Genomic DNA, 22,285 nt, shown 5'->3' with positions numbered 1-22,285 from the left:
TCATTAAAGAATGCTGCTCTCTCTGGGCGAGCTGGTCATAATTATCTTCGCGACATTTTACTGGTGCAGGAGCTGTGTACATTACAACATTGCGGGAGAGGCAGCATACCTCCGACTTTTCACCAGTGAGTAGTCCGGAAGAGATTACCTCCTGGCATATACGTACCAATCTTCGTCTGAAAGGGCTCCAACCTGGGCATGGTCTGTTGCTCGAGTGTATCCGGACGATAAAACTGAGCCCACAGTCTCCTGCTGTGGCTGCTGTGCCGGCGCAGTTCATCGCCAACCGCCCCTGATGAGGCAGTCGTTGTTATGAAAGACAGTGGAGTTGTGTGATGGAGCCGCTGACAGCAGCGTCAGTGACAGCAAGATTGGCAATGGCCGGTCTTTGACCCCGGTCCTGATTTTCACTCAAGGTGCGCTGTCGTCAATCGATTCGTTCACTGAATTCATGCATAGTAAGGGATCGCCACCTGTGTTTGCGCAGCAGCTGGACGCGATGCACACTGCGATTATGAACCTGAAACCACCACAATACTAAGTGCACATTTCCGACTATTTCAGCGCACCTTACACATGACATCCTATGATAGGTACAGATAAATGTTTCATTTTCCACAGCCTGCTTTCTACAATATCCGTTGTTTAGCAGATGTGGCAAATTTGTGTTCTCAGCTACGAAGGAATGTTTGGCAGCTAGTTTTTACAGCAGTCCAGATTTAGAGGTGATCTTTAACAACGAGAGGTGTGCGAATATTTGACCTAAAATACTGTTACGCACTATTCCCGCGCACTGAGGCAGCATGCTGCCGAGCATGGAACAATGAGCCTGAAAGACGCTGAAGACGATGATCAGAGTAGCGCTCGTGTCGTTGTTCTATCGTCTAGCCTGCAGTCGTCCCACTCTCTCTCTGCATATATATTTTGTAAATACAATTTCCTATCCCTTTTGGCTACTCTCATCCCCGTGACATTTTAGTGAGAGGTGCGGGGTATCCGTACGCTACAACGGAGCTCCGCAGTGGTGGACGCTTGGCTTTCGCTGCGATGGCGGAAGAGGGATTGGCGCCTACTGAGGTGACTGCAACTACAATGGTATCCTTGGCTCAGCCAAAAAGAACCAGGCACATTCTGTGGGACTGACAATGCCGACATCGTGGACTGGCTACCACTGTACGAGTGCTCAAGGAAGATTAATCACTGGGCTGACACGATCATGTTTGCAAACATATTATTCTACCTCAATGGAACAGCGAAGGGTTGGTTTGAAAATAACGAAGACGAAACTGGGAGCTGCGATGCATGCAAGGAAAAGATGCGTTCCCTGTTTGGCAAGTATGCAAGTTGAAAGGCAGCAGTAAAGGAGCTGGTATCTCGTGCGCAGAGAGCGACAGAGAGATTACCTCTGGGCATATATGTAGAAGATGGCACCACACAGTGCAAAACTGTGTCGCTTCAGACAAGGCTGCGTTACTTGTGGCAAAGCTGCAAATTACGCAAGTATGAGCTAGTGCAGTTGTAATGAAGAAAGGAGGAGAATGGAATACCGATCATCATCAAGGACAGAGGGCACGAGACAGGCGTTCGAAGACCACCATCTTGCTCTCCGCGCTCACTGTTCCGAGCTACCGCCCGTTTGTTGGACTCGCTCAATAAACATCTTTACATTTGGTGGAGGTGCGGGGTAGTAGGACTCGTCACACAAGGGGAAGAGCTCAAGTTCAGATCTGGCACAATCAATAACGGCGTGATTATACGATAGAAAGTCCCAGCCAAGTATAATGTCGTGCGAGCAAGAGGAAAGGACGATAAGCTCGACAATGTATAGTGTTCTTTAGCTATAATAAGTCGAGCAGTGCAGGCAGCTATAGGCCGAACAGGGTCTCCATTCGCTGTACGTAAGGGCATCATCTCAAGAGGTGTGGTCACCTTCCGAAGCTTGCGGCAAAGTGTGGCGTCTATAACAGAAACGGCAGCACCGGTATCGACAAGAGCATATGCACGGATGCCTTCTACGAAAACTTCGACAATATTCGACGGCAAAGTTCGAGGACTTGAGCATTTCGACAGCGCAGTTCTTGCCTCACGAACTGCGGAGGCTAGTTTCCCTCATTTTCAGGGGCTGGTCGACGACGCATGGGCGACAAGGAGCGGCGACGGGGTGAAGGTGAGCGACGAGACGTGGGTTGCGGATAGTCACGTGAAGACGTGCTTGGTTGTGGACCCGGATCTTCATAACGAGAGCGGGGACGATCTATGTAGTTCGGTGAACGGGCGTCTGAATATCCTGGCGCGCGACGGCGGCAGAATCGGGCGATATGACCAGGGCCACCGCACGCAAAACAGATCGGCCGGTTGTCGCACGTTCGCCAGGGATTTGCAGGGATGGGAGCAGACCATGTCACGGACGGCTGAATCGGGGCTGCAGCATACGACACACCATGGGGTGGTGAGGGCTGTTGAAGCTGCTGCCGCTTTACTACCTCAGCGTAACTAAGAGGCGCGGCGACAGGTTGCTGCTGAATGGGCACCGGCATGGCCTCGGAAATCTGCTCTTGAATGACGTGTCGAAGCACGGGAGCCAACGGGATTGGTCGCTGCAGTTGCTGCTGTTGTGGGAGCTCCTGACGCTGAGCAAACGGCAGGAGAGACAACTGACGGGCCACCTCCTCACGCACAAATTCTTTCATTTGTGCGATAAGGTATGGCTGGGCAGGCATGATGTCCAGTGCAGCGAGCGGTTGATTGTACGTCTGAGATGAACGTCGGGTGAGAGCCCGCTGCCTTCTCAACTCGTCGTAGCTGTGGCACAGAGTTACCACTTCAGACACTGTGCCAGGAGACTTCGCAAGAAGCATCTGAAAGACATCGTCGTCGACGCCCTTCATGATGTGCTGTATTTTGGCACTTTCGCTCATTGAGGCATCGGCGCGCCTGCAGAGATCGAGTACGTCCTCAATATAGGCGGTAAATGTTTCATTCGGTTCCTGTGCCCGTGTGCGCAGCCGTTGCTCGGCGCGTAACTTCCGCACGGCAGGGCGACCGAAAACGGCAGATATTGCCTCCTTGAAAGCAGACCAGTTTTCAAATTCCGATTCGTGGTTCGTATACCACAGCTTCGCCACGCCAGCCAAGTAAAAGTTCGCGGTACTCAACTTAGTAGCGTCATCCCACTTGTTGGGTCCACTAACTTTTTCGTAGGACGACAGCCAGTCCTCGACGTCCTGGTCTTCCGTACCCGAAAATACCGGGGGGTCTCGCTGGCGAACGGGGCCGGGACAAACGGCGGCCGGGAGAGGTGGCGGCTGTTGGGCTGCGTCAGCTTGCATGGTCGAGTGCAACGTGCGGGATCGGAGTTCCAGGGTACCGACGATGTGCGTACCCAGCACGATCCACCAAATGTAAAGATGTTTATTGAGCGAGTCCAACAAACGGGCGGTAGCTCGGAACAGTGAGCGCGGAGAGCAAGATGGTGGTCTTCGAACGCCGGTCTCGTGCCCTCTGTCCTTGATGATGATCGGTATGCCATTCTCCTCCTTTCTTCATTACAATTGGTGGTATGCCACCAGTGCAAAATTGTACATCGGACGTGTACTGCCTACCACCCTCAGACGAACGGTCTCACTGAGCGGTTTAATCGGACTCTGGGCGACATGCTTGCGACACATGTTGCATCCGATCAATCAAACTGGGACCTGGTTCTCCCATTTGCGACATACGCGTATAACACCGCTGCGCAAGTCACAACCGGGTTTTCCCCCTTCTTCCTTTTGTACGGTCGCCAGCCGACGCACACTATCGACACGTTGCTGCCATACGCACCAGATACCTCAGAGTGCACGCCCGTGTCAGCAGCGGCCCGTTACGCTGAAGATTGCCGACAACTAGCCAAGCGCTTTACTACAGCCAACCAACAACGACAGAAAAACGCCCGCGATGATGATCACTCTCCGGCCGCAACATTCGCTCCTGGAGCACTTGTGTGGCTGCTTGTACCACCCTGCGCCCCTGGCTTGTCGTCCAAACTGCTCCCAAATTATCATGGTCCCTACCGCATCGTCGAGCGTACTTCCCCCGTAAACTATGTCATTAAGCCTCTTACGCTGCAAGGCGACCGTCGTCGACGTGGACGTGATGTTGTTCACGTAAACCGCCTCAAGCCGTACTTCGACCCTCTTGTACCCACCTGTTAGATCGCCAGGATGGCTCCACCTTTCTCGACGGGGGCAATTGTAATGAAGAAAGGAGGAGAATGGCATACCGATCATCATCAAGGACAGAGGGCACGAGACCGGCGTTCGAAGACCACCATCTTGCTCTCCGCGCTCACTGTTCCGAGCTACCGCCCGTTTGTTGGACTCACTCAATAAACATCTTTACACAGTAAACAATAGTGACGATTCTGAAAACCAGAAGCGCTGCGATCAGGAAGGCTGGAACCCGCGGTCATGGCGAATTACAGAAAAAGGGTAAGGAATTTCTTTCCCACCATTAACAATTGAAAAAGTGACCTGACTTATTTACAGGACATTCTTGCCCTTTGCCACAAAGCCGACCACGTCATGACGGAGTGTGAGAAAGTGGGCCACGTCTTAAAGGGCATAGCAGATGATGCCTTCAATCTGCTAATCTGCAAAGACTGCAACACCGTCGATGCAAACATCCAAGAGGGCAAGCGCTTTCAGGCCGCCAAACGTCGACGCATTGCCCATCATTTCGCTCGACTTCCGAACACAGCAGCAATGTGGTCGTGCGAAGACGTACCTGAGCCGTCGGCGCCGCTTACCGTAGAGTACGCGAAAAAGATTATCCGACGTGAACTTGATGCCGTGTCTTCTGCTTCTACGTGCAGCCGTGTCTGTGACCACAGCTCCCATATAGTGCCACTAGTCCGTGCTGTCGTTCATCAGGAGCTCTCTAATGCTGGCCTAGACTCTGTGTGCGCCGCAGCTCCTTTCCAGCCGATCGACCGCTGTCCCTCACTCTTGGACGCCCAAAGTCAAAGGCGACCGTTCCGTACTCGCGATCCAATCGAGTGAAATCCTTCTGATGGTGGTCGCATTTGTTTCAGCTGCCGTCAAATCGGACACGTGGCCCGCCATTGTAACAGCCGGTGGTCTTGGTATCAGGCGCCCTACGGATACAACTGTCACCCCGACAAGGATCATGGCCGATTTCAGCCCTAAAGCGAGCCTCCCAAACATCCAGCGACGACGCTTCATCGATGCCGTATCGTCGTTCAGCATCCCCACGTGGCCAGCCGTCCCGTTCGCCGTTGTCTCGCCGCCAGTCATTTCGCCCTCTCCAATTGAGTAGCCCTACGTCACCGACTGAACAACTCCCCTGGGAAAACTTGACGATGCAGCTCCCATAGTTGATGCCGCATCGACCACTCCCCTGCCAAATCCTCTGACCACACTGCAGGCCGGAAAGAACCTGATTGACGTTAAACTGGATGACGCACATGTTGTTGCCCTATTGGATACTGGGGCTTAGATATCAGTGATGAATTTGGAGCTTCATCGCTGCCTTAAGAAGGTCCTAATGCAACCCACAGTACTGTTCATTCTTGTCGCCGATGGCAGAACGTTTCCCGTGCTAGGGATGTGCTCCGCTAGAATAAATGTTGCTGACCGATCCACAAGCCTACTACTTGCCGTGCTTGTGAAATTGTCCCATGAATTCATCCTCGGCGTGGATTTTCTGTCTGCTAATTCTCCCCTTATTGAATGTGGAACCAGTTTGCTTCAGCTACACTTACCGTGTAACCATGACTCTCCTACTGCATGCCAACCGCGCTTGTGCTCAGTAGAGGACGTTCGTCTATCTCCTCAAGCCGATATATATGGAAACTTGCGGTCTTTTTTCACATTCCCGATAGCGATTAAATCTTGACCCCGATCGTTGAGTTTTAGTCACCAAAAATGTCGCTCTTCCTCACACCTTTATTAGAGTTACGGATAATCGGAAGTCTCTTCCTACATTGAACTTTAGCTGGTGGAGGCAACTTATCCCCAGTGGCATGACTTTAGCCCGCATCTGTTCAGTCGATGAGTGTGCCCCTCTGCCCCTTCCCCTTCCTCGCACATTCTCGTCGACAGTGATATTGACAAGATGATAGCGTGTGACCTCCTTCCTGCTCAGACAGCCGATATACGGGGAATATTGAAGTCCTACAGCAACATCTTTGACTTTTGTGACCTTACTTTGGGACAGACATGTATGGTCACTCATGAGGTCAATACTGGGGGCGCCAGCCCAATTAGACGACGCCTTTATCGCGTGTCCTATGCCGAGCGAGAAGTTATACAGCGTGAAGGCTACAATATGCTGACGAAGGACGTCACTGAACCTTCATGCAGTCCATGGGCATCATCGGTCATCCAAGTCAAGAAGAAAGATTACAGCTGGCGCTTCTGCGTAGATTATCAGCACTTAAACAAACTAACGCGCAAGGAAATCTACGCTTCGCCGCGGATTGAGGACGCTGTCGACTGTGTACCTGCTTCTATTCTATGGACCTGAGGTCAGGATATTGGCAGATATGCGTCGATGATCAAGACCGTGAAAAGAGCGCATTTGTTACGTCCGATGGATTTTGCCACTTTAAGCTAATGCCCTTTGAACTGTGTATTGCCCCAGCCACATTTTAAAGGATGATAGACTCCCTCCTTCGTGGACACAAATGGTCAACATGCCTTTGTTAACTTGGCGATGTCACCGCCTACTCTCCGACATGTGAAAGCCACCTTAACCGCTTGTCGACAGTTCTTGAAGTTTTCCGGCAGGCAAGCCTTCAGCTCAAGTCAGCCAAATGCCATTTTGGCCGCCGCGAAACCACCGTGCTTGGCCACCTTCTGAGTGCTGAAACCGTGTAACCTGACCTAGACAAAATTCGCGTAGTGAAAGACTTCCCTATGTCACGTTTCACTAAAGACGTACCGAGCTTTGTTGGCTTGTGCTCCTATTTTTGACGTTTTGTCAAGAACTTCCCCGACGTTGCCCGCCCACTCACGCAACTCTTAAAGAACGAAACGTCATTTTCTTGGAGTCCTAAACAGGCTGCTGCGTTTCACAGGCTCCAGAACTTTACATACATCACCACCCATCTTTGGCGATTTTGACCCGTCAGCCTCCACTGAACTTCACACCGACGCCAGCGGACATGACATAGGCGCTGTTCTCACCTAGCAGCAACAAGGACGAGACAACGTCATCGCCTATGCGAGTCCCCTTCTTTGCTCGTTAGAGCGCCAACTTTCGATCACTGAGCGTGAGTGCCTCGCACTAGTTTCGGCTATCGGCAAGTTTCGACCATGCTGGTTCGACCGCACTTTTATTACCACCATGCGCTTTGTTGGTTGTCTTCCCTCAAAGATCCGACTGAACGACTTGGTCGATGGGTACTGAAACTGCAAGAATACAGCTTTGACATAACTTACAAGTCTGACAGACTGCACCAGGATGCGGACTGCCTATCCCGTCCTCCAGTGTATCCCCGACGTGCCAGCGCACGATTCGGACGCCTGTGTCTTCGCGATATCCGATTTAACTGACATACGCAGCGAACAGCTCCGCGATGCCTATTTGCAATCAAGTATCCACCGTCTACGCTCTCATCACTCTGCCCCGTCGGTAGAGTTATTCGTGCTCCGTGACGGAAGCTTATACAGACGCCACACCAGCTTCATTGGCTCAGAGCGTCTCCTGGTTGTTCCTGCAACCCTCCATTTCATTGTTCTCGAACAGCTTCATGACGCCCCAACCACTGGACATCTCGGAACCACTCACACGTACGATCACGTTCGGCATCGGTTCTTCTGGCCAGGCCTCTACCGATCTGTGCGCTGGTACGTTGCTGCTTGTGAGTCCCACCAGCGCCACAAGCATCCGTCCTTGTCGCCAGCCGGCCCTTTGCAACCCATGGACATTCCCGGTGTCTCGTTCTACTGCGTCGGCCTTGACCTAATCGGGCCATTTCCAACACCTTTGACTGGGAACAAGTGGATTGCCGTAGCTACGGACTACGCGACACCATACGCTATCACGTGGGCAACGGATTCCCCATTTACGACGTCATTCTTCACGACGGCGTTCCTCGATAGCTGCTGACCTACCGTGGTCGCTTATTTCTGTCGCAAGTCGTCGACGACATTCTTCGTTTGTGTTTCATACGTCACAAACTAACCACTGCCTACCAACCGCAAACCAATGGGCTTACCGAGAGCCTCAAACGTATGCTGACCACGATGCTATCCATGTACTTTTCCTCAGACCACCGTGATTGGCACAGCGCCTTGCCTTATGTGACATTTGCATACAATTCGTCACGCCATGATACCGCTGGATTTCCCCCCTTTTATCGGTGCTTGGGCCACCATGCCACATTGCCCTTCGAGTCTCTTTTACCATCGCCTGTGCACCCCGTTAAAGACAACGCCCGCGATACAGCTTTTTGGGCCGCAACGGCTCGCCATATTGCAAGGAATTGTCTTTATGCCTCCCAGCTGTCCCAGAAGGCCCGCTACAATCGTCATCACAGAGTCCTTAATTACTCTCAAGGCTCTTTGGTCTTCTACTGGACGCCTTGCCACCACGTTGTCTTTTCGTCAAAGCTTCTTTTCCGCTACTCCGGGGCTTACAAGGTCCTAAGTCAGATCACTGCCGTCACGTACGAGATCGCTCCATTGCACAGTCAACCATCTGCCGCGTCCGCCACTGATATTGTGCACGTCTCCCGAGTGAAATCTTGTGTTGCCGGACACGATCCTGCTCCTCCAAACGCGCCTAGACAGTGCTCTCGCCAGTGGGGATTCTACGTTACGCGCCATTGCTATGAATTGAAGCACGCATCCTGCCGAGCATGCAAGAATGCGCCAGGAAGGCGCTTAAAGTAGCCCTCGTGTTGTTCTGCCATCTGGCCTGCAGCCGTCCCTCTCTGTATGTATTAGTAAATACAATTTCCTATGCTTTTTGGCTACTCTTGTCCCCATGGCAATATTTTTCGTATATTGTTTGCAATTACCCGCGGTTAAAACGGATACTCTCCTATTCGAAGTTCCACAAAATAAATAGAGTCAACAAAAGATTTTTCAGACGCCCTCATGACAGCGCCACATAGCCCATAGTCAGTGTAAAAGCACGGCTTAAATTTCGGACGCAAAAACTTTTGCCGCCGAATTTCCGGACTTTTTGCCATTATGGCAGGTCTAAAGCAGCTATAATTGAAGCCACTACTGGTGTCTTTTTGATTATCTCACAGCCTTAAACCGGCGCTTTCGCACGCAGATCCGCTGACAGCCGTATCCGCCACCGTGGCAATGTTGGGCCTAGCTACTGTGGTCTTCGCTATCAACCTTTTTGTTGGTCGGCGCCGTATTTTTCATTTAAAGAATTTGCCTGTGACGGCGCCTTTGCAATACTCGCGAATGGCTTCGTAGCTGGGAAAGTACGACGCATTGCTTGACGCCAATTGAACAAAGTCAGCCTCGCCTCCTGCTGTTAACAGCAGGATGGAAAACCAACAAGCCCAAGCTGCAATTCTAGCGTCGCCTCAATACAGCCGTGGTACTTGCTCAGGTATTCTCGAGGATTGCGGTGAAGCCTACCATTAGTGGGAAGGAGCAATTGCAGTGAGACACGGTATGTACTCCTTAACTATACACGTGCGCACCCGCTGTCTCCTATCACAGTGCGAGCACCTATACGTCTAATCAGTATAGTGGCAGGCCTTTGGAGCTACTTCGCACGTGGCTGTGACAAGCAGAAACTTACAAGCACGATGTCACTCGGCACCGAAAGGAAGACGCGTGTCGCTGGTGGCAGGAGCAAGGTGCCAGAGCTTACACTTTGCTGGCTAATCTTGTATGGCACTATCTAGCGAGTGTCTAGCGAGTGCCTGTTCTCAGTTTCCGGTACAGTTACGAGCAGAAGAGCATGACTACATCTACATGACTACATCTACATCTACATGACTACATTGAGCAGTTTGCCTTCCTCCATGACAACATTCAGTGATTGAACTTGTAGCCATCCACTCTGTCGACCTGCTGCATTAGACTATTTTTTAACAATTATGTGGGGGTGCACTAGTTCTGTAATAAATAGCTTTTTTGCAATGTTTGGCAGTACATTCTTTAGTAATTTAACTTAAAAGCATTTCAAAAATATTCAATTCGTGTGAGACTCAATGTTTAATAGTCGAATTTGCTCGCACCCATATTTTGCTATTTGCAAAGCTTCAGGGGGAGGAAGAAGAATAAGCTGACTAGTGCGGTCGTGCAAATACCCACTCTCGTTTCGATCAATGTTTGCCAACCCTGACAACATGGTGTCGATCGACGCGTCTTATCGCAAGGATTACGCGGATGCCCAGTTTATGCCAGTGGGTCTATTTTTCGGCTCTTTCCAGACTGTTTTCTGCGTGCCAAGTAGAAAAGGTGCTAGCCCCTAACTCGTGCTGTAGGCCTAGGGCACACGCGTGCGGAGATGGTGCGGAGATCGGCTTCGTGGTTTTTTAACCACAGCTTGGCGACGCCCGATAAATTGAAGATCGCGTTGCCGAGCTTAAGGCGATCGTTCCACTTGTTGGTGTAGCTGGCGTGTTCATACGATTCCAGCCAATATTCGACGTCTTTCTCATCGGTGCTGCTGAAGACATCAGGATCGCGCTAACGCTGGGACCGGCACATACGATGGCTGGAGTAACCGGTGGGGTTGTCGGGCTGGGGTCACCGGGCATGACGGATGGCAGAGTTCGGGTGCGCAATTCCAGGTTGGGGAAAACCACAGCACCTCCGCCAGAACCTAACATAAATACGGCACAGGAGAGCAGCAGGCAGCGTGTCTCAACTAGAGCAGCTCAGGCAATATCGAGCTCGCGCCTCCCGTACGACTGGCGATGTGGCTGCAGCGCCGGGCATTCCTCATCACTACGCAACAAAAGCTACGAACCCAGTCACTGTAAAAAGAAGGTGCACATGGAGCGGTTTGAAGCGCAACCAATTTGGGTTTAGTGCTGCATGCGCGCCGCTCCAAGCCACCTGCAATGTTGATAAGGCCTTCGAGATGAGCGAGTGTCCGCCACACGCTGATTTCAGAAGCCACAACGAAGGTCACTCGCATTCAAGGCACAGGGAAGAAAAAGGCCTATTGCGAAAACAGCATGACCCGGGACATGCAATGCTGCATGTGCCGCTGTAGCATTGGTGGCATGATTACGGCACATTCGTTCTTCCACAAGTGTCCCGTTTTAACACGTGCATTACGCCTATTTCAATGGTTTGGCCCAGTTGTCTAATATGCTCTTCCATTATGGGAACAATGGCCACTCAGACATTGCTGTCGTTATTCACGAGGTCCGAATCGGTAAAAACACTCTACACCACATGCTGCCGCCACACAACGTTCCGAAGGATCGGCCATGCTCAGCTTACGCGTTGCCCATTGTTCATAACGATTCGCCGCGGCGCTTTGCCGTTTGAACATCGCATTTTTTTTACTCGAAGCGCCATAAATAACAATTGTAGGGCTCTTCTGCGGCTGACGCACAGTCGTAATGCCGAGACCACAATGTCCGAGACCTTCGCAGCACGGCTGCTAACCACAGCATTTTCCGAAGTTTAAGCTTTTGGCCAGCTAGCATCGACAAGGAAGATATATGGCTCCACAAATCGTGCTGAATTTTGCAATTTGAAGCTGTTTTGTTGACCTGCACACTCACGAATTCATATATTTTTAGGCACTTCTGGAGAGTTTTCAGTAAAACCATTTTGATATAGCATACAGTTGCAGAGACATAAACGCGTGGTTTCCAAGCACATTTTTTTTTGTTATTTTCGCGATCCGTTCCCCGCGTTGCCCCTTAATTCGACCTTATGGATCATTCGACCAACATTTACAGATCCTCAAGGGTGGAATTAATGGGAGTTGACTGTAGTTTACAGTCGAGCACCTCTACAACGAACACTTCTATAAGGAAATGACCTGTATAACGAAGGAATAATTGCCTGGGCTGTATTGTCAGCTGTGCGGTGTGGAACCTTTACAAAAAAGTGACCTGTATAACGAATCATTTCTAGGCACCAAGCACTTTGCTACAAAGCTGTTTGACTGTATACACCTGTGTATTTGTCCTGATTAGACTAGTTGGAAGTTAGCACCCGTGCTGTTTGTGTTCCTTTTGCTGTCTTCATATTTCAGTGCAATAAAAATGTCAAGCCCTAAATACGAACTAGGCCGAGCTCAATTTCTTCTAAAGTCTATATGCCCACCCACCTTTGGGCAGAAATGCTTGCTCTCCATGCATATATGTTTACCAACAGGCAGACTGCACAATAACTTTCTGCAATACAAAAATCTGTGCAATGAACTGTCTGCCTCCATGCTAGTGCTCGCTATGCACAAGGTAGTCGAGCCTGACGCGCAGCTTGTAGATATTCCAAAGCAACTATGTCTGAAACATTGAGCAAAAAACATTTAATACGATTCTCAATTTGAAGGGAACAAAAGAATTTACTACAACTCTCATACAAGAATACAGGGTATTCTCTACAGGAAGCTAGTCTCTTGAATCTAACTGTGCTAGGCAACAAGACCATAATTTCAAATGAATGAGTGATGCAATACCAAGCACAAAACCGAGCAGAGGCCAAGGAAGCAAAGCCCCACCTTCAACAAGACGATCCTGGTTGGGCGCCGCGAGGGATGACATCAGGTTGTCTTCAGCTTCATTTGTCAGATCCAGTGATGAGTCGCCCGACTGGCCAAAGACCTCATCTGCAGGGAAGAGTCGGCACAGTGCTGCAACAAGACTTTACGAAGACAGAACAGCACTAACACTCTTGCCACGGGTAATGACACTTCATGCATCAAATGGCATTGGGTTACAGCGGTTCCAACAAATTTTAATGGATTTGTGGAAATTATCTGAGGCTTTTATATCACGTATGTATATAAGCAATCATGCAATGCTCATACCTTGATATAATGAACTTCAATATAATGAAATTCTCAACAGAACACAAAGTTAGAGTTGTAGTCATTCAACGTTTTGCAACTCGTTCATTAAACACTGAATGAACTGTGTTTATACAGAATTTCAATATAACGAAATTCCGCTGTGGCGGCGAAAGACTACGAAGTCTATAAATACAAACTTCAACAGGCACAGAGCGTCAAATTGTAGAACTACATGTGAGTGCTTGCAAACACACCTCTCGAATCGCACACCACCAAGAGCGACCACCAAAGCAATGCAACGTCATGTTTTGCATAAAGTGAAAGTGTGGTAAAACTCTATCGTACCTTGTGCGATGTATGGTTTACAGTAGCCGATGGATTTTTAGGACTCCGAAAATTCAGGCTTTATGGATATTCCGGTCTCTATAAAGGCCTCGTCAGGGTTCCCATAGAGCTAATGGAGTTTCGAGACCAATGTTTTAGACGAATTTAGGCCCCAGAGTTAGATTTTCCGGACAAAATAGCTCGTTCTGAGCCACGCAACATGATATGAGAGGCCTCCATGGTCAATGTTCCACTGGCTTGGCTTCCAGTGCCCCTCTCCGCAGCCTCCAAGATTGGGAAGCGTGTACTGTCAATGAACATGCGTGCTTCTCTGGTCTCGGAGGCCATGGTTAATGATAATTAGCTGCCAGAAGGTCCGGGAGAGGGCACTTTTGTTTTGCATTTCTTCTTTTTGGTTAAAGCTATAGTCATATAGATTTAATGCGGGATCCGTCTTTTTTTTCTTTTTTATGTTTCAGTTGCTACACTGCATGCTCGCAGAGCAGGTGTGTCTCGGAGACAACGTCACATTTTTGTGTATGTTTGGGCGTCTTTGCGTTTGTCTGCTCGGCGTTGCCCCTGTGTGTGTGCAAGAGCGAAGTGGTGTGAAGTAACGTGGGTCATTCCTTCGATCTCCATGGCAATCTCCGCCAACGGAGATCGCCAACGCAGCGACACTATTGTCAACTGTATACGCAGATGACGTGACGAAAGCGAAGCTTGCGAGGGACAAAGAGTGGGACATTCGAGAAATCGAACTCACCCTGACGGAGTTGGTACACCAACAGCGAGCTGCGCATCTAGCAGTGAGCCTCGAGCTTTTGGAGGCAAAAGCTGAGGAGCTTGCAAGAGAAAAAGGGCTACCGAGCTCCCCCTTCAACGCGAGCAAGCACTGCATTTGTCGCTACATGCCCCCGGCTGGTTTTTCCTAACGCCGCCGAGCTTCAATTTCATAAAAGCTGCTCAAATTATTCGAAGAGCTGCTTGTGGCTTTCCAGCGCCAAGTTATTACGCTGTTCAAGTCGAAGAACTTCCACGCTAGGGAAAATAGGCAATGCTGACCAAACGCGGTTTTTTCTGAATTTCCCATTACGCCCTCACTGTGCACAAAAAGGGCTCTAAACAAGTTGATGTCCGGTCCACTGGCAAGGAGAAAGCCCCTTTTTACCATTATGTAGTCGTGCACGGCAGATGGACGCAAACTTCCGCCCTATGTCGTCTTCAAGCGCAAGAGAGTGCCTAAAGGTGAGGAGCTGCCAAGAAATGTGGTCGTGAGATGCCGTGAGAAAGGCTGGATGAACCAGAAACTTGTGTTCGACTGCATAATGTCTGTTTCGTGTAGGCGGCCCGGCACACTGTTGTCGTTCCCATCGATGCTCGTGCGGGAAGCATTTCGTTGCCATTTGGCCAACTCAGTGAAGAGGCTGTTGCGAGAATCCGGCACTGAACTCGTCGTTATCCCGGGTGGGATGTTGTCTCTGCTGCTGCCATTAGACGTTTTCCTGAACAAGCCATTCAAGGACGCGGTCAAGCGGTGTTACGCAGATTCTATGGGCTCAGGTGAGCCTGCAGTGACGCCGACCGGGCGGCTGAAGCGGGCTTCGCCAGGCCCGATATGCAAGTGGACTGTGGACGCATGGGCCAACATACCAGAGGACCTTGTGTATCGCGCATTCAAGTAGTGCTGCATCTTGAACGCGCTCGATGGCACAGAGGATGAGTACCTCTGGGAAGATATGTCCGGCAAAGAACTATCCGATGAGAGAGGTGTTGAGAAAGACAGCTATTGAAGTGCGGATTGCAATTCAAATAAAAGTTTTCCTCGAGATTTCCTCACTCGTAATATGCGCGGATATATTTTTTTCCATTTCGCATGCCAAACATTTCACCTCGTAATATATGCGGGTTCGTATTATATGCGGGTTTTTACAGTGCACTAGCGTCTATGAATCCTGCGCACATAGAAATGTGGCCCCGGCAAGCGCTTGGCAGTGAAACTCCATAGCCACCAATACTCCACGACATGCTCTGTAATGGGCCCACAAAACTTTGTACGTGAGTATTCCGCCCCCAATGGGACGCAGCACGCATGGCCAAAAAATTCGGGAAGGAACTCTTGCTGATCGGCAGAATGGCATAGCCACCGAGACCGTACGTGCGACGAGTCGAGGTGGGAAATGGACATTGTTACTGCCAGGACAACTGTGAGAAAAGCATGTCTAAGGAAAAGTCTTCTTCTATATTTATGATTCGTTCACTTCAATTCGTGTTTGTACGTAATAAATTAAAACAGAGGTGAGCGTAAAATGCCGAATTCACAAGGTTGCAGCTCACCCGAGATGTCGAGCTTGCTGTACATAATCTCCATGGAGAGGTCTCCACTGTTCTTCTCGTGGCTCTGCAGACAGAAGAAAACACTGTCAAAAAAACAACATTTCCCATAACCAACCCACTTTATTTGAATACAGTAGACTTCTGGTAATTCCACACCGGTTGATTAGATTTTCAAGCGATAACTATGCCACAATGTCGGATCATGGTATTTGGCCGACTAATGTGCCAATTTGCTTATTTTTTCACAAAAAGAAGTGGGCTGAAAATTGCCCGAGCGGTGCAATCGATTATGAAATCCAAACCACCTTCGCAGCGTTCGTATGCTTTACCCTAAACCTTAATCTACTGCGGCGAAGCTAATCTTATGGAACGGCCGGCCATAGGGCAATACATATTAGACCATTGCCCCTTTCTCGTGCTAAAAAATGGGGTGCGCGTTAGATTTACACTAAGTTAGGAGCCGTGATGTCATTTTCTATGTTAGTTTTCAACTTTGGAGAGATAGAAAGTAGGTACACGTTTGAATGGGGGCATGTTAAACTCGGGCAATTGCTGCCATGAATCTGTGGTGTGTTGAGGCATTGGCGCGATAGTATTAAGGGCCCCGTGTCGCAGAAAATCCATCGTCGGCGTCCAGCGTCTTTTCGGCCAAAATAATTTGGAACCATGCATACCCACGCCCTCCACGTGGCGCAAGGAAGTTACCTATCTAATTGAATTTCTCAAGCTAAAATACCTAGAAAAATCGCAAAGTAAGAATTACACACAACTTGCAAACATGATAGCGTCGGATTGTAATTTGAATATACGAGAAAGCCTATTTCTGTTACGCCCAAACTGAAACAAAGCCGTATTCCAGTGTTTCTGCTACTCCCTAAAGCGGCCACAGCATCCGCCATTTGCCCGCGCAGGCGCAAAGGAGCGCGAAGGCTACCGAGTGGCGAGCCCGGTTCCTTGCAACAGCTCCAGATGGCGCTCGCCTCCACGGCATCGCGACTCGCGCAAGAGGGCGCCTTTCGGTCAGAAAGACTGTATTTGTACGCAACGTTCGCCACCAGCGTTTCCGGGTAGATATTACGGTTACACACGCTGCAGTTGCCGGGAAGCGTGAGAGGCACTCGGCGATGTTTGAATGCTATCGCTTTGCGCTCTTAAAGGCGAAGCTTAAGCGTCCTCGAAATATTTTCGGAGTCTTTCGGAGAATTTGATCTGCCGAATTATTCAATCAATTTCGCCCGTCTCGTCAAGGTGATCACTGAAGTTGACTGTAGTATGTGTAGTAACTTCAAGGTATCTGTTTATGGTAAACCCTGCACTTGCCCAAGCCCTCAAGTAAGGCCATCTGTCAAGTGTGTACTGAAGGACGCAAATTTAAATGAGCAACTATTCAATTAAGGCATTCGAAACAAATGACTCAACTCACCAACATGCATTGTCGTATTTGTAAATGGTCTCCATGTTTCTTGCACGTGAAGGATGACACTCGGCAAGCAAGGTTAGGAAACACAAGGTATTAACGTGATACCAAACTTGGCTCTACACATCAGAACTGGAATGTCAGATTTAACGATGCAGCCTGTTTGTGACACCAAAACGTTTGTCAGTCAGTTTTGATGATATTATGCAGACTTGTTTAATTACACATGCCGATTTCAAATATTTTGTTTCTTCTGCATGTCAGTTTTTTTGAAGAGATAAGAAAAATAAGAAATCCCGTACTACAGTTTTAGGCTTATATTGTAGAAAATGACAAAATAAACATTTTATTAATGCCTGGTTCAATAGTTCAAAAGGCTAAGAATAATAATCCAGGTGTTTTAAAAAGCACCTAACATACTGTATCTTCCAGTGTACAAGTCATGTTATTTTTTTCCTAATGTTTTTTTCGTCCGTATGTCTTTCAAGACAGTGCAACTTGTATACTTTATTTTTTGAAAAAAAAAATAACCGTCAAAATTAAATTGGATGCTATGCCGACGCGAAGCGCGCTTCGTTGACCTCTTCTGGCAGGTACTACAGGTTATGCGCATGCTATGGATGTACCGGGTTCTACTCGCCATTGTGTTTCCGAGAACTGTGCGCGAAGGACCGAGCAGCAACGCAAGCGGCAGCCGACTGACAGCGAGTCGACCTGCTGCGAAGCCATCGTACGGTAATGCCAAGTGGTCGTAAAGTGGGAACGACGTGGCAGAAAAAGAGCAGTATAATCCACTGTGAAGCCCAAACTTGAAAACCTGCTTTCATTATACAGTTATCACATATGCAGCTTCCTGCTAAACAAAGGCATGATTTCACCTGCTCCGTGTGCCGAAATATGAATGCTGCCAAATTGAACGGAGTAAAAAAATTATTGCGAGAGAATGGAAAAAAGACAACCCAAGGCAGGAGCGACACAGGTTTATAGTTTTATTTTTACTTCCGCAAAACATTCATTTGCGATGTGATATACTTTACAGAATTGTGCAAGAAGAGTTCCGAGATTTTCAATGCAGTTATAAATATAAAATTCTTTCTCACGAATTTCGGCCTCGTAGGACCAGGCTGCAAGGGTTACTGCAGCACAATGGGTCCAAAGCCTGCCCATTCTGTAGACAGGGCTGTCAGAAACATCCGAGCCAATATTGGTGTACTCTGTATACCTTATGAAAAGCTTCTTTTAGCACATACCGTTTTCTTAAAGCCATGCAACAACCACATAAATTTGAATTTTACACTTAAATAACCTTTAGCAATGAGATACCAAAAGACATGACCTTTGCCCTTTGAAGTTATTACGCTTATTTGGATGCTTGTATTTCTCACGCCTATATCATGATTACATTCCGCGAGCTGAACACACGCAGTGGAGTGAATACAACTGCACTCAGCTCATTGCCTTGCTCTTTAATGCAATGTTGGGAAAGTCCACCACCACCCATGCCTGTAATGCTAGTGCATGAAGCATCACGGCGACTGGCGAAAATTTCTCGAGGAAGTAAAAAATGATGAGTATTGTACTTTATCAGCACAAGGGCCTAACATGACCAAAGAGTATCTGTGATTGGCGAAGAGTTGTCAATATAAAAATTCTTTTGAATGGTAGCTGTAAAAGGGCTAAAAGGTAGGGGTGTGCCAGTATAAAATTTTCAATCTCCAAGTAAATTTGAATAATCAGAACCAAGTGGTAATAGAATCCAATATCTTTAAAAATAAAGATATTGTGGCGACCAGTGACCACGTAGACCGGTAATGTCTCGGACTCTCGCAGGAGAGGAAGAAACGACACGCGATCGCTTAGCGTAGCTTTCGTTTTAATGATCTCCTTCGGAACGATAGCCCGTACCGGAGCTTGCCAGCCGCTCGTGCCTCGTGTAGACCCGAGCGTCTACGTCATCCCTCGTGCGACGCCGATGCTGCTGCTGCTGCTACAGAGGGCTCCCCCCCTAGAGAGGAGGAAAGTTCGACGAACGATGGAAAGTCCACGTGACGCGGCGTGTCTTGGCGTTGATCTTGGGTGTCACGTGCGCAGGCGGCGGCGAAGGATGCAGCAGGGTCGCGTCGCATACTGGTGGAGCTGATGGCGCGGGTGCTTCGATGTAGGCGGGTTTGAGACGTTCCAGGGCAATGGTGTCTAATCGGCCGTTGATATTCACAACAAACGTCGTCGGACGACGCACTAGAACACAATATGGCCCGGAGTAGTGTGGTTGCAAAGGCTTCCGCACGGCACAGTTACGCACGAAATGTGGGTAGCAGAGGTGAGTGCGGGTGAAACGTACGGGGACGTTGCTTCTTGTGAACGTGTAGGCACGGGGCAAATCTGGCTGAAGAAAGCTTGCAGTTCGGCAACGTAGTCGGCAGGAGATGGCGTAGGGGTTTTGGTGGTGGCGACAAAGATATCGCACGGAAGGCGTAGGTGAGTGCCGTAGGCTAGCTGAGCACAGGGGCAACCTAGGTCACTCTTGAGTGCGGCTCTGATGTCAGGTAAGACGAGGGGCAAGTGCAGGACCCACTTCTCCAGTGATTCATGTGCCATAAGGGAGGCCTTGAGATGCCGGTGAAAACGTTCAACTAGTCCATTGGACTGCGGGTGCTAAGCAGTTGTGCGAAAACGTTTCGTTCCGAGTAGTTTGAATAGCTCGTTGAAGAGTGCTGAGTCAAACTGCCGACCGCGATCGGTGATTACTGTGGATGGGCAGCCGAACCTTGTGATCCACGTAGACACGAAAGCTGCTGCAACTGTGGGCGCTGAGATGTCCGATATAGGTGTAGCTTCTGGCCACCTTGTATAACGGTTGATGCATGTCAGTAGGTAGCAGAAACCTTTCGAAGGCGGGAGAGTGCCGACGAGGTCCAGGTGTACGGTGTCAAAACGAGCATCCGGTGGAAGAAAAGACTTGGCAGGCGGAATGGGGTGACGCTGGATCTTCGAACGTTGACGCGACAAACAGCAGCGAGCCCAATCGCGAACTTGCGCGTTTAGCCGAGGCCAAATGAAACGACTGGAAAGAAGCTTCTGTGTCGCGCGTATGCCAGGGTGCGACAGGTTGTGTACCGTTTCGAATAGACGTCTGCGAAGGGATGCCGGAATGTATGGTCTAGGTGTGTCGTTAGAAGTGTCGCAGACGACAGACGTACCATCTGGGGTCACAACAACGTCTTCCAATTTCAGGGGCGTTGACGAATTCCGGGGTGTACGAAGTTCAGTGTCGTCACGCTGTTGACTGGTGATTAAGTCGGCCTTGATGATGAAAGGTTCCGATGTCAACGAGGAAACGACATTGACACGACTCGGAACATCCGCTGGAACGTTGTCGGTGCCCTTGAATTGGCGGAACATTGTTGTAAACTTCGAGGTGTAGGAAAAATGTCGAATATCTCGGGGCGAGTAAGAGGACGCCGAACAATTCGTTGCGTGTACAAGGGGCTTGTGGTCAGTCAAGACAGTGAATGCACGGCCTTCGAGTAAATGGTGAAAATGCTTGATAGCCAGGTAAACAGCGAGTAATTCATGGCCGAACACGCTGTAGCGGGACTGCGCAGGTTTCAGTTTCTTAGAGAAAAAAGCGAGTGGATGCCACGCATTGTCGATGATTTGTTGCAGAACGGCACCAACGACGGTGTTTGAAGCGTCGGTCAAAATGGCAGTGGGTGCGTCTGGCTTTGGGTGTCTGAGCAGCGTGGCGTCGGCGAGGGCAGACTTGACTCTTGTGAAAGCGTCGGTGGCCTCTTCAGTCCACTGAGGCACTTGTTTGCGTTTGTTTACCAGGAGAGCGTCTAGCGGAGCCATACGTCGTGCGCACTCGGGAATGAATCGGCGGTAGAAATTGACGAATCCGAGAAATTGGCGAAGCTTGGTGAGTGTGGTCGGTCGGGGAACGTTTTCGATGACGCGAATCTTAGACGGCAGAGGTCGAATGCCGTTAGCGTCGACGATATGACCGAGGAATTCGAGTTCGGGTTGACCGAATTCACTCTTGGCGGCGTTGATGACAATTCCTTTACTGGCAAGGCGTGAAAACAACAACCGCAAGTGGTGAAGATGTTCTTCTGGCCTTGAGCTTGCGACGAGAAGGTCGTCAATGTATGCAAAAACGAAAGGCAGACCTCGGGTGACGGAATCGATAAAACGCTGAAAGGATTGGCCCGCGTTCCGTAAACCGAAAGGCTTGCAGAGAAATTCGAAAAGACCGAAGGGTGTGGTGATGGCGGTCTTGGGAATGTCTTCTTCAGCGACCGGTAGTTGATGGTAGGTGCGAACGAGATCGATCTTAGAAAGGATCGTCGCACCGTGCAACGCTACCGTGAAGTCCTGAATGTTCGGTAGAGGGTAGCGATCAGGAACTGTGACGTTGGTTAATGCCCGGTAATCGCCGCATGGGCACCAGTCTCCCGTCTTGTTAGGCACCATGTGAAGTGGTGATGCCCGGTTACTGGAGGAAAGGCGGATTATGCCAAGTTGCAGCATGTGTTCGAACTCCGCGCGAGCGATCTTGAGTTTCTCCGGGGACAAACGCCGGGGTCGGAAATAGACCGGTGTGCCGGAGATGACGATGTGATGGCACACGTGATGTTGTACCTTTTGCGTCCAGTCCGGCAGGCGCGTCAAAGTGGGAAACTCGCGTAGGAGCGCGGCGAAAGGTTCGTCCAACATGGCAGAAATGGGCGCTATGGGCGGTGTTCAAGTTAAAGTTCAAGTTTATTATGACATGTACAAAAAACGGGCTTAAATATTATATACAGCATCAGGAGGTCCCAGAGTGAGAAACTGCCAGGGTGAGCTCCTATCATTAGTGGGTGCATAAGAGTATTAGAGCAGCATGTAGAGGGCGAACAAACAAACAAAACAAGAAAAAACGCGTTAAAAATACAATTCGTAGGGATCAAGTGCAAATAAATAGAAGACAATTAGATATATAGTAAAAACAGCGTTATAAAGTAATGTCACAATAAATATTTATAAGCAGGAATATCTAGTAATCTAGCAAAAATTTGGCTCTTCTGCATATTACGAACAAAGAAAAATACAAAGTGTTTTACAGAAATATGAAGCCCAACGATAAAATGAAAGAAGTAATGTAAAGAAAATGTAATATATATGAAAATGTTTTTATGACAAATGAAAAGATGCTTCTGCTAACAGTATTCTTTTCATATTGTGTTTAAAAACTGCAATGAAAGAGATGAC

At 49.2% G+C, this 22,285-nt stretch overlaps 1 protein-coding gene across 2 annotated transcripts in view; it reads right to left on the bottom strand.

The window, feature by feature from the left end:
* Positions 1-22,285, bottom strand: part of LOC135908423 (uncharacterized) — a 171,584-nt gene that overhangs the window by 12,270 nt on the left and 137,029 nt on the right. For both annotated transcript variants that reach the window (XM_065440198.1, XM_065440199.1), the window contains exons 9-10: positions 15,619-15,682; positions 12,670-12,777 (exon numbers count right to left, since the gene is read on the bottom strand). In XM_065440198.1, the coding sequence (XP_065296270.1) occupies positions 12,670-12,777; positions 15,619-15,682 (172 nt within the window). The remainder of the gene's footprint in view (positions 1-12,669; positions 12,778-15,618; positions 15,683-22,285) is intronic.

The sequence above is a fragment of the Dermacentor albipictus genome, unplaced genomic scaffold, assembly GCF_038994185.2.
Source record: "Dermacentor albipictus isolate Rhodes 1998 colony unplaced genomic scaffold, USDA_Dalb.pri_finalv2 scaffold_25, whole genome shotgun sequence".
Lineage (NCBI taxonomy): Eukaryota > Metazoa > Arthropoda > Arachnida > Ixodida > Ixodidae > Dermacentor > Dermacentor albipictus.
The sequence above is the reverse complement of the archived record's forward strand: the minus strand, read 5'-3'. Positions and strand labels throughout refer to the sequence as shown.